Here is a 16532-nt window from a genome sequence, read left to right as displayed (position 1 = left end):
TATTCAGGAGAAGTCTTGGAGGCGTTTGGGTTAGGAGCAAATAAGCGTGGAGGAGAGGAGGTCTTGGGAGGACTGGAGATTACGTGAGGGAAGATATTGAGAGATTAGTTTGGAAATATACAGAGGAGAAAGGTTATGGATGGCTTTGTAGGTCAGTGTTAGTAGTTTTAAACTGGATACACTGGGAAATTGGGAGCCAGTGAAGGGATTTGCAAAGAGGAGAAGCAGAAGTGTAGCGAGGAGAGAGATTAATTAGTCGGGCAGCAGAGTTAAGGACGGACTGGAGGGGTGCGAGTGTTAGGAGGTAGGCCACAAAGGAGGATTGTCACGCTCACGCCCTGACTGGTGGGCGTGAGCTCGGGGGGTTTGTGGCCCCACTGTTCCGCAAACCAGACTACCCTGGAAGGGGCGTGACTATGACAGCTGCCTGGGTTTTCACTGGAGCCTCTGATGGTGAGCTCAGGCTTGTGCAGCAGGCAGCTGCCAGGTGCTACTCCAGGGTGGTGTCTGGCTGTGGCTGCTGATCCCACTTGGAGAACAGGAACCCTAGGACAGGTGCAGGCATCAGGCAGGACTGGCAGAAGAGCACGGCTGAAACTCAGACGAGTAGGCTGGCACGGCTGAGACACAGGGCTGGCAGAGACACGGCAGAGAACACAGGGCTGGCAGGCATGGCAGAGAACACAGGGCTGGCAGGCACGGCAGAGAACACAGGGCTGGCAGGCACGGCAGAGAACACAGGGCAGGTTGGTGTGGTGTATGAAGGAACAGGTAGGGACCTGTTCACACAGGAGGTGCAGGTATGGATATGTAGTATGAATGAACAGGTAGGGACCCGTTCACACTGGAGGTGCAGGTATGGATATGTAGTAAGAACGAACAGGTAGGGACCTGTTCACGCTGGAGGTGCAGGTACGGAAACAAGTCAGAAGGAAAGGAGAATGAAGGAACAGGTTGGGACCTGTTCACACAGTTAGAGAAGAGCAAGGCTGCAGATAGGAGCGGAAGAGCAGCAAAAGATAGCGTAGCAACAAAAGCTAAGCAGAGCAGAACCGCAAGGAATGCGGAGAGGAGCTGCAGCAAGAGATTTCTGCAGAAGCTAAGAGCGGAGCCACAAGGAATGTGGAGAGGAGCTGCAGCAGCAAAGCAGAACCGCAAGGAATGCGGAGAGGAGCTGCAGCAAGAGATTACTGCAGCATCAGAAGATAAGCAGAGTAGAACGGAGCAGAACCGCAGGAGTAAGGAGCAGAGGTAAAGCCACAAAGGTACAGAGCAGGCAGAGCCGCAAGAGTGCAGAGCATAAGCAGACTGAGAACACAAGGAAGGACACAACAGGGAAGTAAGCCACAGACAAGGAGACCGAGATAAGGCTAAGTTCAGACAAGGTAATGGAACAAGACAAGGATCAAGAACAAAGACACAGGGACCAGGATATTCTGCCTCCTGGAGGGCAGACAACAAGATCAAGGCAAGGACACAGAGAAAAGCCTCCAGAGAGGGAGTACACAGAGCAAGGCCTGGCAAACTAAGCAGCTAAGCACAAACTGAGCTAACACATTGCACAGGCCCGGTCCACTGGGTGGAGCCGCACTAAATACTGGAGGCCTCTTGGTAATTGGTCAGGAAAAGATTAGACAGGTGCACCTGATTCCTATAAGAACCAGAGAGTTCAGGCGCCACCCCCCTATACACACAGCCAAGAAGCATGCAGAGAGCAGAATATGGAGCTGGCAAGAAACAGAAACTACATCATGGCCTGGAGCAGTGGGTAAGATAGTGTGAGAGATGAGAGGCCACGCCGTGATGCCAGCAGAGTTGTTACAAGGATGTTGCAGTAGTCGAGGCGAGAGATGATTAGGGCATGCACAAGCATTTTGGTAGAGTGAGGGTTGAAGAAAGGACGGATTCTAGAAATATTTTTGAGCTGGAGGCAACAGGAGGTGGCGATAGCTTGGATGTGCGGTTTAAAGGACAGGGCAAAGGGTTACTCTGAGGCAGCGGATTTTGGGGACAAGGGAAAGTGTGATTTCATTTATTTGAATAGAGTGTATAATGACTCTACGTTGTAAGCTGCTGCACCAGCAAAGTGTGAATATCCCCATAAATCTACACGGAATATAGCTGCCCTACAGATCAATCTCATCTACTTCTTACAGGAGAGCCATAAAGTGGCAATTAATGGCGAGCTGATAAGGTGATGACATAGAAAGCTTAGAGGTGTCGTTATCAGGTATAATTTAACACAAGTCCCATACATATGTAGATGAGGAAAAAGTGTGAAAGTTGTATTGCCCACTGATTGGAACTTGTACAACTGTTTGAACCAGATGTCAATCAGTGAACAATAAAACTCTCACATTCCTTATCTATGAGCTGCTCCAATATTTCCTGCTACAACTGTTCTGCTTCACTTTATTACTGCACTATTGTGTGATGTGTAGCTATATCTGATGAAGATATATAGTCTGGAAAGCTTGTTACATGACATCACCTTTATAGCTATAAAAAAGGTATCAACCACAGAGGACTCTTATTTTTTTTCCTACTTTCATCTACTGGCCAAAATGATACAAAGATGTTTTTACTGTACAGAAAATACATGAAAGAAGCACAGGTCTATGACCAGTTGGGCAGGTGTTATGACCCCAATGGCGAGGGTCTCAGAGGAACGTGGAAGTCTGCAGAATACAAAAATCCAGCTCATAGGGCAGTGGTAACTGGGTTGACCATATATCTACTCCTAACGCCAACACTAGAAGTAGCCGGGGATCATTCCTACGTTGATTCTAGATGATTCTAGATGACACGCGCCAGCCGGAGAATCTAGCTACCCCTAGTAGAGGAAAACAAAGACCTTTCTTGCCTCCAGAGAAGGGGACCCCAAAGCTGGATAGAAGCCCCCCACAAATAATGACGGTGAGGTAACAGGAAATGACAAACACAGAAATGAACCAGGTTTAGCACAGAGAGGCCCGCTTACTGATAGCAGAATAAAGAAAGGTAACTTATATGGTCAACAAAAACCCTATCAAAATCCACACTGGAAATTCAAGAACCCCCGAACCGTCTAACGGTCCGGGGGGAGAACACCAGCCCCCTAGAGCTTCCAGCAAAGGTCAGGATGTAGATTTGGAACAAGCTGGACAAAAATACAAAACCAAAACAAATAGCAAAAAGCAAAAGGCAGACTTAGCTGATATAACTGGAACCAGGATCAGTAGACAAGAGCACAGCAGACTAGCTCTGATAACTACGTTGCCAGGCATTGAACTGAAGGTCCAGGGAGCGTATATAGCAACACCCCTAACTAACGACCCAGGTGTGGATAAAAGGAATGACAGAAAAACCAGAGTCAAAAAACTAGTAACCACTAGAGGGAGCAAAAAGCAAATCACAACAGTACCCCCCCCTTAGTGAGGGGTCACCGAACACTCACCACGACCACCAGGGCGATCAGGATGAGCGGCATGAAAGGCACGAACCAAATCGGCCGCATGAACATCAGAGGCGACCACCCAGGAATTATCCTCCTGACCATAGCCCTTCCACTTGACCAGGTACTGAAGCCTCCGCCTGGAGAGGCGAGAATCCAAGATCTTCTCCACCACGTACTCCAACTCGCCCTCAACCAACACCGGAGCAGGAGGCTCAGCAGAAGGAACTACAGGCACAATGTACCGCCGCAACAAGGACCTATGAAATACATTGTGAATAGCAAACGACACAGGAAGATCCAGACGAAAAGATACAGGATTAAGGATTTCCAATATCTTGTAAGGCCCAATAAAACGAGGTTTAAATTTGGGAGAGGAGACCTTCATAGGAACAAAGCGGGAAGAAAGCCATACCAAATCCCCAACGCGTAGTCGGGGACCCACACCGCGGCGGCGGTTGGCAAAGCGCTGAGCCTTCTCCTGTGACAACTTCAAGTTGTCCACCACATGATTCCAGATCTGCTGCAACCTATCCACCACAGAATCCACCCCAGGACAGTCAGAAGGCTCCACATGACCCGAAGAAAAGCGAGGATGGAAACCAGAGTTGCAGAAAAAAGGCGAAACCAAGGTGGCGGAACTAGCCCGATTATTAAGGGCAAACTCAGCCAACGGCAAGAATGTCACCCAATCGTCCTGATCAGCAGAGACAAAACACCTCAAATAAGCCTCCAAAGTCTGATTGGTTCGCTCCGTCTGTCCATTAGTCTGAGGATGGAAAGCAGACGAAAACGACAAATCAATGCCCATCCTACTACAAAAGGATCGCCAGAACCTGGAAACGAACTGGGATCCTCTGTCAGACACAATATTCTCAGGGATGCCGTGCAAACGAACCACGTTCTGGAAAAACACAGGAACCAGATCGGAAGAGGAAGGCAGCTTAGGCAAAGGAACCAAATGGACCATCTTGGAGAAGCGATCACATATCACCCAGATAACGGACATGCCCTGAGATAGCGGAAGATCAGAAATGAAATCCATGGAGATATGTGTCCAAGGTCTCTTCGGGACAGGCAAGGGCAAGAGCAAACCGCTGGCACGAGAACAGCAAGGCTTAGCTCGAGCACAAGTCCCACAGGACTGCACAAATGACCGCACATCCCTTGACAAGGAAGGCCACCAAAAGGACCTGGCCACCAGATCTCTGGTGCCAAAAATGCCCGGGTGACCTGCCAACACCGAGGAATGAACCTCGGAAATGACTCTGCTGGTCCACTTATCCGGGACAAACAGTCTGTCAGGTGGACAAGACTCAGGCCTATCAGCCTGAAATCTCTGCAACACACGTCGCAGATCCGGAGAAATAGCTGACAAGATAACTCCATCTTTAAGAATACCAACAGGATCAGCGACTCCAGGAGCATCAGGCACAAAGCTCCTAGAAAGAGCATCGGCCTTCACATTCTTTGAACCTGGTAAATACGAGACAACAAAATCAAAGCGGGAGAAAAACAATGACCAGCGGGCCTGTCTCGGATTAAGGCGTTTAGCAGACTCGAGATACATCAGATTTTTGTGATCAGTCAAGACCACCACACGATGCTTAGCACCCTCGAGCCAATGACGCCACTCCTCAAATGCCCATTTCATGGCCAACAACTCCCGATTGCCCACATCATAATTTCGCTCGGCAGGCGAAAACTTCCTAGAGAAAAAGGCACAAGGTTTCATAACAGAGCAACCAGGGCCTCTCTGCGACAAAACGGCCCCTGCCCCAATCTCTGAAGCATCCACCTCAACCTGAAAGGGAAGTGAGACGTCAGGCTGGCACAAAACAGGCGCCGAAGTAAACCGGCGTTTCAACTCCTGGAAAGCCTCCACGGCAGCAGGAGCCCAGTTAGCTACATCGGAGCCCTTCTTGGTCATATCCGTCAAAGGTTTCACAATGCTAGAAAAATTAGCGATAAAACGACGGTAGAAGTTAGCGAAGCCCAAGAACTTCTGAAGACTCTTAACTGACGAGGGCTGAGTCCAATCAAGAATAGCTCGGACCTTGACTGGGTCCATCTCCACAGCAGAAGGGGAAAAAATGAACCCCAAAAAGGGAACCTTCTGTACACCAAAGAGACACTTTGAGCCCTTGACAAACAAAGAATTTTCACGCAAAATTTTAAAGACCAACCTGACCTGCTCCACATGCGAATCCCAATTATCAGAAAAAACCAAAATATCATCCAGATAAACAATCAAAAATCTATCCAGATACTTCCGGAAAATGTCATGCATAAAGGACTGAAAAACTGAAGGCGCATTGGAGAGCCCAAAAGGCATCACCAAGTACTCAAAATGACCTTCGGGCGTATTGAATGCGGTTTTCCATTCATCACCTTGCTTAATGCGCACAAGGTTGTACGCACCACGAAGGTCTATCTTGGTGAACCACTTGGCACCCTTAATCCGGGCAAACAAGTCAGACAACAGCGGTAAAGGATACTGAAATTTGACAGTGATCTTATTTAAAAGCCGATAATCAATACAAGGTCTCAAAGATCCGTCCTTTTTTGCCACAAAAAAGAATCCCGCACCAAGAGGGGAAGAAGACGGACGAATATGTCCTTTCTCCAGAGACTCCTTGATATATGAACGCATAGCGGTATGTTCAGGCACCGACAGATTAAACAGTCTTCCCTTAGGAAATTTACTGCCTGGAATCAAATCTATAGCACAGTCACAGTCCCTATGAGGAGGCAGTGCACTGGACTCAGACTCACTGAAGACATCCTGATAATCAGACAAATACTCCGGAACTTCCGAAGGCGTAGAAGAAGCAATAGACACAGGCAGGGAATCCCCATGAATACCACGACAGCCCCAACTTGAGACTGACATAGCCTTCCAGTCCAGGACTGGATTATGGGTCTGTAACCATGGCAGCCCCAAAACAACCAAATCATGCATTTTATGTAAAACCAGGAAACGTATCACCTCGCGGTGTTCAGGAGTCATGCACATGGTAACCTGTGTCCAATACTGCGGTTTATTTGCTGCCAATGGTGTAGCATCAATACCCCTAAGAGGAATAGGATTTTCTAATGGTTCAAGAGTAAAACCACAGCGCTTAGCAAATGAGAGATCCATGAGACTCAGGGCAGCACCTGAATCTACAAACACCATGACAGGATAAGACGACAGTGAGCAAATCAAAGTTACAGACAGAATAAATTTAGGTTGCAAATTACCAACGGTGACAGGACTAACAACCTTAGCTATACGTTTAGAGCATGCTGAGATAACATGTGTAGAATCACCACAGTAGTAGCACAAGCCATTCCGGCGTCTATGAATTTTCCGCTCATTTCTAGTCAGGATTCTATCACATTGCATTAAATCAGGTGTCTGTTCAGACAACACCATGAGGGAATTTGCGGTTTTTCTATCACATTGCACCGAATTAGGTGTCTGTTCAGACAACACCATGAGGGAATTTGCGGTTTTGCGCTCCCGCAACCGCCGGTCAATTTGAATAGCCAGTGCCATAGTATCATTCAGACCTGTGGGAATGGGAAAACCCACCATAACATTCTTAATGGCTTCAGAAAGGCCATTTCTAAAATTAGCGGCCAGTGCACACTCGTTCCAATGTGTCAGCACGGACCATTTCCGAAATTTTTGGCAATACACTTCAGCCTCGTCCTGCCCCTGAGACATAGCCAGCAAGGCCTTTTCTGCCTGAATCTCAAGATTGGGTTCCTCATAAAGTAAACCGAGCGCCAGAAAAAACGCATCAAGATCAGCCAATGCCGGATCTCCTGGCGCCAGCGAAAAAGCCCAATCCTGAGGGTCGCCCCGTAAGAACGAAATAACAATTTTTACTTGCTGAGCAGAATCTCCAGATGAACAGGGTCTCAGGGACAAAAACAATTTACAATTATTCACGAAATTCCTAAACTTAAACCTGTCTCCGGAAAACAGTTCAGGAATCGGTATTTTAGGTTCTGACATAGGATTTCTGATAACATAGTCTTGTATGCCCTGCACACGAGTAGCCAGCTGGTCCACACTTGTAATCAAGGTCTGGACATTCATGTCTGCAGCAAGCATAGCCACTCTTCGGTAAAGGGGAAGAAGAAAGAAAAAAAAAAAAACTCAGAATCTTCTTTCTTATAATCCCTCTTCTGCAATGCATTAAACATTTAATACTGTCCTGGCAAACTGTTATGACCCCAATGGCGAGGGTCTCAGAGGAACGTGGAAGTCTGCAGAATACAAAAATCCAGCTCATAGGGCAGTGGTAACTGGGTTGACCATATATCTACTCCTAACGCCAACACTAGCAGTAGCCGGGGATCATTCCTACGTTGATTCTAGATGACACGCGCCAGCCGGAGAATCTAGCTACCCCTAGTAGAGGAAAACAAAGACCTTTCTTGCCTCCAGAGAAGGGGACCCCAAAGCTGGATAGAAGCCCCCCACAAATAATGACGGTGAGGTAAGAGGAAATGACAAACACAGAAATGAACCAGGTTTAGCACAGAGAGGCCCGCTTACTGATAGCAGAATAAAGAAAGGTAACTTATATGGTCAACAAAAACCCTATCAAAATCCACACTGGAAATTCAAGAACCCCCGAACCGTCTAACGGTCCGGGGGGAGAACACCAGCCCCCTAGAGCTTCCAGCAAAGGTCAGGATGTAGATTTGGAACAAGCTGGACAAAAATACAAAACCAAAACAAATAGCAAAAAGCAAAAGGCAGACTTAGCTGATATAACTGGAACCAGGATCAGTAGACAAGAGCACAGCAGACTAGCTCTGATAACTACGTTGCCAGGCATTGAACTGAAGGTCCAGGGAGCTTATATAGCAACACCCCTAACTAACGACCCAGGTGTGGATAAAAGGAATGACAGAAAAACCAGAGTCAAAAAACTAGTAACCACTAGAGGGAGCAAAAAGCAAATCACAACAGGCAGGGGGCCACAAGATCAACTCTTCTGGTCTAGATCATGGTTGGTCTTATGGTCATTACTGTTACTTAGTCCATTACAGATAATGAAAAACAGTGTTTCTCACCTCCCGTTCATAGATGCCTCTAACATGTCACTTATTGGGGAGGACCTGTCACTACTTAGGTGTTTGTTTTCCCCTAAATTTACGGAAGCCAATGCAGGAAGTCAGACAGCTCGAGAAGAGACAGCACAGTATTTTATTGTTATTACTATGTGGCTACAGAAACTTTTTAGTAATAGCATTAGTACTAATAAGGTGTCATCATGCTGTACTTCCAAGCCAATCGACGATGAAACGGGCTTATCCCAGATATCTGTTATATATACAGTAAATTTCCCAATGAGCAGGCAATCTTACAGTACAATTAAAAAAACAGTCATTGGATTTTCTGCACCTCTCTACTTTGATGTTCACCATGCAGAAGAAAAAAAAAGAAAAAAAAGAAAAACACCGCTTTCGAAAAATGTCAGGTGATTCCTCTTAGGTTTAGTCAACATTTCAAGTATCTTTGCCCGCCTCTCTCATTAATGCTACACAAAATTCTACAGTCAGTTCTTTTCTATCACTATTTTAGCTTCTATCCTAGTAACAGCCTGGACTAAGTGTCAGTTTCTCTTCAATGGAAGTGAACATCCAAAAGAAAGATCATTTAGATTTAGCTTAAATGGCTTTTCTTCTAGATGCTGACTTGTACGTGGAAACAGAAGTGATTTTATCTCTATGTCCAAGGGCATGTACATACAACGTCTTGCTTAGGAGCAAAACCAGCTAAAAATGTATCACAAAATGTTAAAAAAAATTAACATAAGCAATTCTATGTAAAAAAAAAAAAAAAAAAAAAAAAAAAGCTACTTGCTATGCATATGTTTACGCTTTTTAGGGTATGTGCACACGTAGAATGGTCCTCTGCGGATTTTTCCGCAGGGCAAAAACACAGCGTTTTTCCTGCAGATTTACTGCGGTTTTTGTGCGGATATCACCTGCAGTTTTACACCTGCGGTTTTTCTATTATGGAGCAGATGTAAAACCACTGAGGATTCCGCACAAAGAATTGACATGCTGCGGAATGTAAACCGCTGCATTTCCACGCGTTTTTTTCAGCAGCATGGGCACAGCGTTTTCAGTTTCCCATAGGTTTACATTGTACTGTAAACTCATGGGAAACTGCTGCGGATCCGCAGGAAAATCGGCAACGTGTGCGCATAGCCTTAGGTTTCTGAAAACGCCAAGCAGTTAAAAGAAGTGATGTCATTCTTAGATTTTCTGCTCCGCAGATGCTCTGTACTTTACAATACAAGTCAATGAGAAGGACGCCTAGAAGGCAACTGCACGTTTTTGAGCGTTTTGCAATCGTTTTTGCTTAAAAAAAAATGCTTTTTCATTATTCAATTGTAAAGTGCTGTAGAATATGTTGGCGCTATATAAATAAAATTATTATTATTCTATAGAGTGAGAAAAAAACAACAGTAAAAAAGACTTCACAAAAATGATGGGAATATCCTACAAAAAAAAAAAAAGCCGGTGGCTGAAACCATTGGCAAAACAATCAGGAAATGACCAATGAAATGACAAAGACGATTCAGTAAAAAAGAAATTCAAGTTTGCTGAAACGTCTCCTGCTTGAAAAACTTGTTTTGGTTTGCCTCAGTTTAAAAGACATCGTGTGCACATAGCCCAACACAAATTATTTCTTCTGTACATGGATTTTGTTATGTCTACTGAGATGTGAAGAAAGTCTAAACCGCTTCCTGCACAAAGAGCACTCATACGGTTTTTCTCCAGTGTGGATTCTTCGATGGGCCGCCCGTTTGGACTGACTTATGAAACATTTGCCACATTCTAGACAAGCAAACGGCTTCTCCCCTGTGTGACTTCGTTGGTGTATAACAAGGGAAGACTTGTGCCTTAGACATTTGCCACATTCGGAACATATGTATAGCTTGATCTCCTTGTCCATTATCTGGTGAGTTCTCTTATGCGTGGCAAATGAGAACTTATCCATGAAACACATCCCACAAAGGGAACAAACATGTTCCTTCACTTCTTTATGTATCTTCTTGTGTTTAAGCAGTGTTGATTTTCCAGCGAAACACTTTCCACATTCAGAACATAGATAAGGTTTTTCTCCTGTGTGGATTCTTACATGTTCTGTCAGTGATGACTTCATACTAAAACATTTTCCGCATTCGCTGCATTTATAAGGTCTTTCCCCTGTGTGGATTCTCCAGTGGGCAACAAGCTCAGCATTTGATGATAAGCCTTTTCCACATTCAGTACATTCAAATGGCTTCTCGCCTGTATGAGTCCTTAGATGCTTCACAAGTTGAGCATTGATAGCAAAACATCTCCCACATTCTGAACATCTGAAAGGTTTCTCTCCTGTATGAGATCGTTGATGGATGATGAGTAAAGAATTGCTTGAAAAACATTTTCTGCATTCAGAGCACTCGTGGATTTTATCTCTCATTTCATTTCTCCTAGTCTCAGAAGGTTCTGGGAAACTATTAAGCTGCTCGCTACAGTCAGAGCCAAGATAATGATGTTCTCTAGAATGAATCATCTTGTGTTGAGAGAGTGAAGACTTAGAACCAAAAAGTTTTCCACACTCCAAACATTGAAAAGGTTTTCCTCCAGTGTGCTCCATCAGATGGACCAGAAGTGATGACCTATCCATAAAATCTATTCCACACTCTGAGCACATAAATGTGTTCTGTCCTGTGTGAATTCTTTGATGGTTGAATAATTTAACCTTCTCTGAGAATTGTTTTCCACATTCAAAACAGCAGTATGCCTTCTCTCCCATGTGTGTTTTTTGGTGCCGAATTAACTTCCAATTCTCAAGGAATCTTTTATCACATTGTGAACATGCATATGGCTTCTCCCCAGTGTGAGACTTTATATGACGGACTAACTTCCCTTTTTCAAGGAATTGCTTGCCACATTCTGAGCACTGGAATGGTCGCTCATTGCAGTGAATTTTCCCCTGAAGGACTATGTTGTCCTTTTCAGCAGAGCTGTAGGACTTCTGTCTGGAGTGTAACCTCTGATGGATGAGTAGCTGAGAACTACTTAGGAAATACTCATCACATTCAGAACATTCGTACAGTTTCTGACTCATAGGAGCTCTTTGATATTTGGGAAACTGGTTGTAGCCGATGTTATAGGCTAACTCGTCAAATGAGATTGATTCCATGCTTATTCGAGTAAGATAAGGTTGTGTTATGTCTGTTGGAGTATATAAGCCGTTGTTGAATTGCTCTGCTTCTTCCCATGAGACTAGTTCCTCCTTCATGTGGCTAGATGGATATTGCACATCATCTGTAGGTATGTAAATAAGATTTTCTTCATCCGATGATGATTCTTCCTTGATATGGATAGATGGATAACCAGAGGTATGAATATAAACATCTGAGAGGCTTTCTTCTTGACTTGAAATGGATTCCTCCATACTAGATAGGTTCTGTGTATCATGTGTGGATATATGAAGACTGTTATCTATGAAACGTGAGACTTGTTCTTTTTTCATGAGAGAAGGTGGACATAGTTCTTCATCATCATTGAATATATAATTGTTACTAAGATGTTCTTGACCACTTGATCGTATATGATCAGAATCAGAAGAATGTCCTTCCTCAGGTAAAATCGTTTTACTCTTCTGGTTTGGTTTTAATGATTTGACCTGCTTCTTTATGGATTGTGAAGAAGAGATGAAGTCATGAAGTCCTTTAGAAGACTTTTTATTCCCAGAAATATCTAAGAAAAAAAACAAAACAAAAAAAAACCTCACGTTATATTTCTATGTCTGCAAATAAAAATAAAACACTTGCAGCCGCCTGTGGCTCTGTTTTCTCTAAGTTATACAGTGAAAAATATAAGAAAGGAGTTGTGTTTTCTGGAAGATGGACATGAAGGACTCCATTGTCCTACAAACCAAGCTATAACGCCCAACGTACATTTTTTAATGCATCTCTTCAAAACAGGGATTGATTTCCTCTTACCTGGTGATGTTGGGGGCTGGTGGGGAGTCTCCATCATGATGTCCTTGTACAGGTCCTTGTGTCCTTCTATGTACTCCCACTCCTCCATGGAGAAATGGACAGTGACATCCTGACACCTTACAAGAACCTGACACACAATGATACAATCATCATCCGGACACATTAACTTTTGTGTTACTGTATAATATGCCAGTATTCCCAGCAGCACTCACCTCTCCAGTCAGCAGCTCAGTGATCTTGTTGGTGAGGTCCAGGATTTTCTGCTCATTGCTTTTCTTATGTAATGGCAAGTCAGATGAAGCCTCCTTTATGTGGCTCTTGGACTTCCTCTTAATTGGGGTCACGAACTCACCAGATGTCTTCTTCACTACGTTGCAGTCCTACATATGGAGAGATCCATTATCACTACATATATTAGAAATGTCATGCGATAGGTAAAAATAGGGTTCCCAGAACGCCTCACCTCACCAATCAGCAAGCAGATCATTTCGAGAGTGAGGTGCAGAATCTTGTTAGTCATCTCATCCTCAAATTCATCCATTACTTGTTCTTGGCGACACTGTATTAGAAAATTCACCAGGTGTCATAGGTGTAACTTGAAGCTTCTAGACCCCAATACAAATTCTGTATCTGCTCCCCCCTGCAGGCCATTTATAATTCTGGGGTCTTCCTATATGGCAAAGGGGACTTGTAACGTCCACAGACAGCAGGGCCTAAATTAACATTTATCCAGTGAGATCTGCTCACTGCCCTACCCCACACCTGTATTGACAACTACATGTCCCAGCATGGAGAATTATTCAATATATTCTATGTGCAGAGATTGGGACATCCATTACTGGATGCAGAAGACAGCACATACAAGAGTTGTTTATTGCTGACTTAGTGATTATAATGAAGGACTGTGACAACTACAGAATCCGGTCTGAGCACTGACAATTACCCACTTATTGATCTCTGTGTCACTGCGTAAAGAGAAAGACTGAAAATGACTGCTACCTAGATCACTGGTGGGAGAGGAGTGACCAGTGGACACCAGAGATAACCCTAATCCCTAATGCACCAGGGATAACACAATGAATGAGACACCTAGGCCACCAGAGATTTCACCAAAATACAATACAATTAACCCCTAAAGATGACACAGAAAACCCTGGAGAACTCTTCTAATAATCCCCAAAAATACTGTAGGTAGCCCCTAAACCTCCAGGTTATAGGACATTCATTCTTGAGCCCACAGAGGTTTTATGACAACTGTAAAACCCTCTGTAAACCTTTTTAGTGTCCAGATGTCCTGCTACATGCACAATCTGGGTCACCGGTGAATGGTCACGGCTAGTAACTGGGTCATCAGAGAGATAGAGGGAGTGGGCTCTAATCCGCAGCAGAGGCAGGGAATTGGGGGCATTGCAGACGGCCACCCTGTAATCAGCCCCAAACACTGACTTGTCTGTATAGGGGGCCTCCCACCTGTAGTCCTGTATAGGGGGCCTCCCACTAGTAATCCTGTATAGGGGGCCTCCCACCTGTAATCCTGTATAGCGGGCCTCCCACCTGTAATCCTGTATAGAGGTCCTGCCACCTGTATAGGGGGCCTCCCACCTGTAATCCTGTATAGGGGGTCTCCCACTTGTAACCCTGTATAGAGGTCCTCCCTCCTGTAATCCTGTATAGGGGGCCTCACACCTTTAAATCTGTATAGGGGGTCTCCCACTTGTATTCCTGTATAGAGGTCCTCCCACCTGTAATACTGTATAAGGGGCCTCTCACCTGTAATCCTGTATTGGGGGCCTCCCTTCTGTAATCCTGTATAGGGGGTCTCCCACTTGTAACCCTCTATAGAGGTCCTCCCACCTTTAATCCTGTACAGGGGGGGGGGGTCTCCCACTTGTAATCCAGTATAGAGGTCCTCCCACCTTTATTCCTGTATAAGGGGTCTCCCACCTGTAATCCTATATAGGGGGCCTCCAACCTGTAATCCTGTCTAGGGGGCCTCCCACCTTTATTCCTGTATAAGGGGCCTCCCACCTGTAATCCTGTCTAGGGGGCCTCCCACCTGTAATCCGGACTAGGGGGCCTCCCACCTGTAATCCTGACTAGGGGGCCTCCCACCTGTAATCCTGACTAGGGGGCCTCCCACCTGTAATCCTGACTAGGGGGCCTCCCACCTGTAATCCTGACTAGGGGGCCTCCCACCTGTAATCCTGACTAGGGGGCCTCCCACCTGTAATCCTGACTAGGGGGCCTCCCACCTGTAATCCTGACTAGGGGGCCTCCCACCTGTAATCCTGTCTAGGGGGGCCTCCCACCTGTAATCCTGACTAGGGGGCCTCCCACCTGTAATCCTGACTAGGGGCCTCCCACCTGTAATCCTGACTAGGGGGCCTCCCACCTGTAATCCTGTCTAGGGGGCCTCCCACCTGTAATCCTGTCTAGGGGGCCTCCCACCTGTAATCCTGACTAGGGGGCCTCCCACCTGTAATCCTGACTAGGGGGCCTCCCACCTGTAATCCTGACTAGGGGGCCTCCCACCTGTAATCCTACATAGGGGGCCTCCCACCTGTAATCCTGACTAGGGGGCCTCCCACCTGTAATCCTGACTAGGGGGCCTCCCACCTGTAATCCTACATAGGGGGCCTCCCACCTGTAATCCTGACTAGGGGGCCTCCCACCTGTAATCCTGTCTAGGGGGCCTCCCACCTGTAATCCTGACTAGGGGGCCTCCCACCTGTAATCCTGTCTAGGGGGCCTCCCACCTGTAATCCTGTCTAGGGGGCCTCCCACCTGTAATCCTGTCTAGGGGGCCTCCCACCTGTAATCCACTATGTCAGACCTTTAACTACTGGACAGCACTGAGTCCCTTCTTCCCTAAGGACTGCAGCCTGCTGGGAATCCATGTAATAAAGATGTGTCCCCTCTTATTCTCCTTCCTTACCTTGTATCCTGCAAGGTAATGAATCCACACAACAACAGAATATCTCCCCTCAAACTGGATGTGGACAGCAGGAAGCACAGGGGATTCTGGGAGCCTCCTATGGACATACTATGAGCCACAAGAAAATGGCCACCACTCCCCCCAGCATCATGGCCCCATAGACAATAACGGGGGACGACATTTGATGATGTGAAGTCATGTGGTCGGTCACTAGGGTGGGCAGCGCTCGGATCAGACTCCGGGTTGCCAAGTGCTGTCATGTGGCAGAGCTGTGTGTGCAGTGCGGTCAGTGGCGCGGTGTGTGGGGGTCCATGGGGCGGCGCTCACAATGCCAGCTCTTTGTTCTGTAGGAGTATACCGGCACCGTGCGTGTCGTGGGGCGGTGTGCTCGTCTGTAGGAGTATACCGGCACCGTGCGTGTAGTGGGGCGGTGTGCTCGTCTGTAGGAGTATACCGGCACCGTGCGTGTCGTGGGGCGGTGTGCTCGTCTGTAGGAGTATACCGGCACCGTGCGTGTCTTGGGGCGGTGTGCTCGTCTGTAGGAGTATACCGGCACCGTGCGTGTCGTGGGGCGGTGTGCTCGTCTGTAGGAGTATACCGGCACCGTGCGTGTAGTGGGGCGGTGTGCTCGTCTGTAGGAGTATACCGGCACCGTGCGTGTAGTGGGGCGGTGTGCTCGTCTGTAGGAGTATACCGGCACCGTGCGTGTCGTGGGGCGGTGTGCTCGTCTGTAGGAGTATACCGGCACCGTGCGTGTCGTGGGGCGGTGTGCTCGTCTGTAGGAGTATACCGGCACCGTGCGTGTAGTGGGGCGGTGTGCTCGTCTGTAGGAGTATACCGGCACCGTGCGCGTAGTGGGGCGGCGTGCTCGTCTGTAGGAGTATACCGGCACCGTGCGTGTAGTGGGGCGGCGTGCTCGTCTGTAGGAATATACCGGCACCGTGCGTGTAGTGGGGCGGTGTGCTCGTCTGTAGGAGTATACCGGCACCGTGCGTGTAGTGGGGCGGTGTGCTCGTCTGTAGGAGTATACCGGCACCGTGCGTGTAGTGGGGCGGTGTGCTCGTCTGTAGGAGTATACCGGCACCGTGCGTGTAGTGGGGCGGTGTGCTCGTCTGTAGGAATATACCGGCACCGTGCGTGTAGTGGGGCGGTG

At 46.8% G+C, this 16532-nt stretch overlaps 1 protein-coding gene and 1 long non-coding RNA gene across 4 annotated transcripts; one reads left to right on the top strand and one right to left on the bottom strand.

Annotated features, from left to right (window-relative positions):
• The first annotated feature begins 388 nt into the window (after positions 1–388).
• LOC143764936 (uncharacterized) lies at positions 389–8894 on the top strand. The gene is made up of 2 exons (XR_013213303.1): positions 389–2634; positions 8410–8894. It is a non-coding gene; the product is annotated as an uncharacterized LOC143764936 (long non-coding RNA).
• Positions 8625–15841, bottom strand: LOC143764930 (uncharacterized). Of its 3 annotated transcripts, none has more exons than XM_077251053.1 (5): positions 15380–15841; positions 12913–13003; positions 12657–12824; positions 12445–12560; positions 8625–12199 (listed from the first exon to the last, which is right to left on the bottom strand). In XM_077251053.1, the coding sequence occupies exons 4-5, from the start codon at positions 12530–12532 to the stop codon at positions 10131–10133; spliced, it is 2157 nt and encodes a 718-aa protein (XP_077107168.1). In that variant the 5' UTR covers positions 12533–12560; positions 12657–12824; positions 12913–13003; positions 15380–15841; the 3' UTR covers positions 8625–10130. The 3 variants fall into 3 exon arrangements, with proteins under 3 accessions (XP_077107168.1, XP_077107167.1, XP_077107166.1); XM_077251052.1 differs by having other exon boundaries at positions 12445–12571; positions 15380–15840; XM_077251051.1 differs by having other exon boundaries at positions 12445–12571; positions 12908–13003; positions 15380–15839.
• Between the last annotated feature and the right edge of the window lie 691 nt (positions 15842–16532).

This window comes from Ranitomeya variabilis, chromosome 4, assembly GCF_051348905.1.
Source record: "Ranitomeya variabilis isolate aRanVar5 chromosome 4, aRanVar5.hap1, whole genome shotgun sequence".
Taxonomy (NCBI): domain Eukaryota; kingdom Metazoa; phylum Chordata; class Amphibia; order Anura; family Dendrobatidae; genus Ranitomeya; species Ranitomeya variabilis.
The sequence above is the reverse complement of the archived record's forward strand: the minus strand, read 5'-3'. Positions and strand labels throughout refer to the sequence as shown.

Bases quoted from the DNA above. Each gene is read 5' to 3' on its own strand.
- LOC143764930 (XM_077251051.1), bottom strand. From the start codon at position 12,985: ATGGATGAATTTGAGGATGAGATGACTAACAAGATTCTGCACCTCACT. The intron at 12,825-12,907 runs GTGAGGCGTTCT...CTCCATATGTAG, and splicing joins TCTGCTTGCTGATTGGTGAG to GACTGCAACGTAGTGAAGAA. The intron at 12,572-12,656 runs GTGAGTGCTGCT...ATTGTGTGTCAG, and splicing joins CTGAGCTGCTGACTGGAGAG to GTTCTTGTAAGGTGTCAGGA.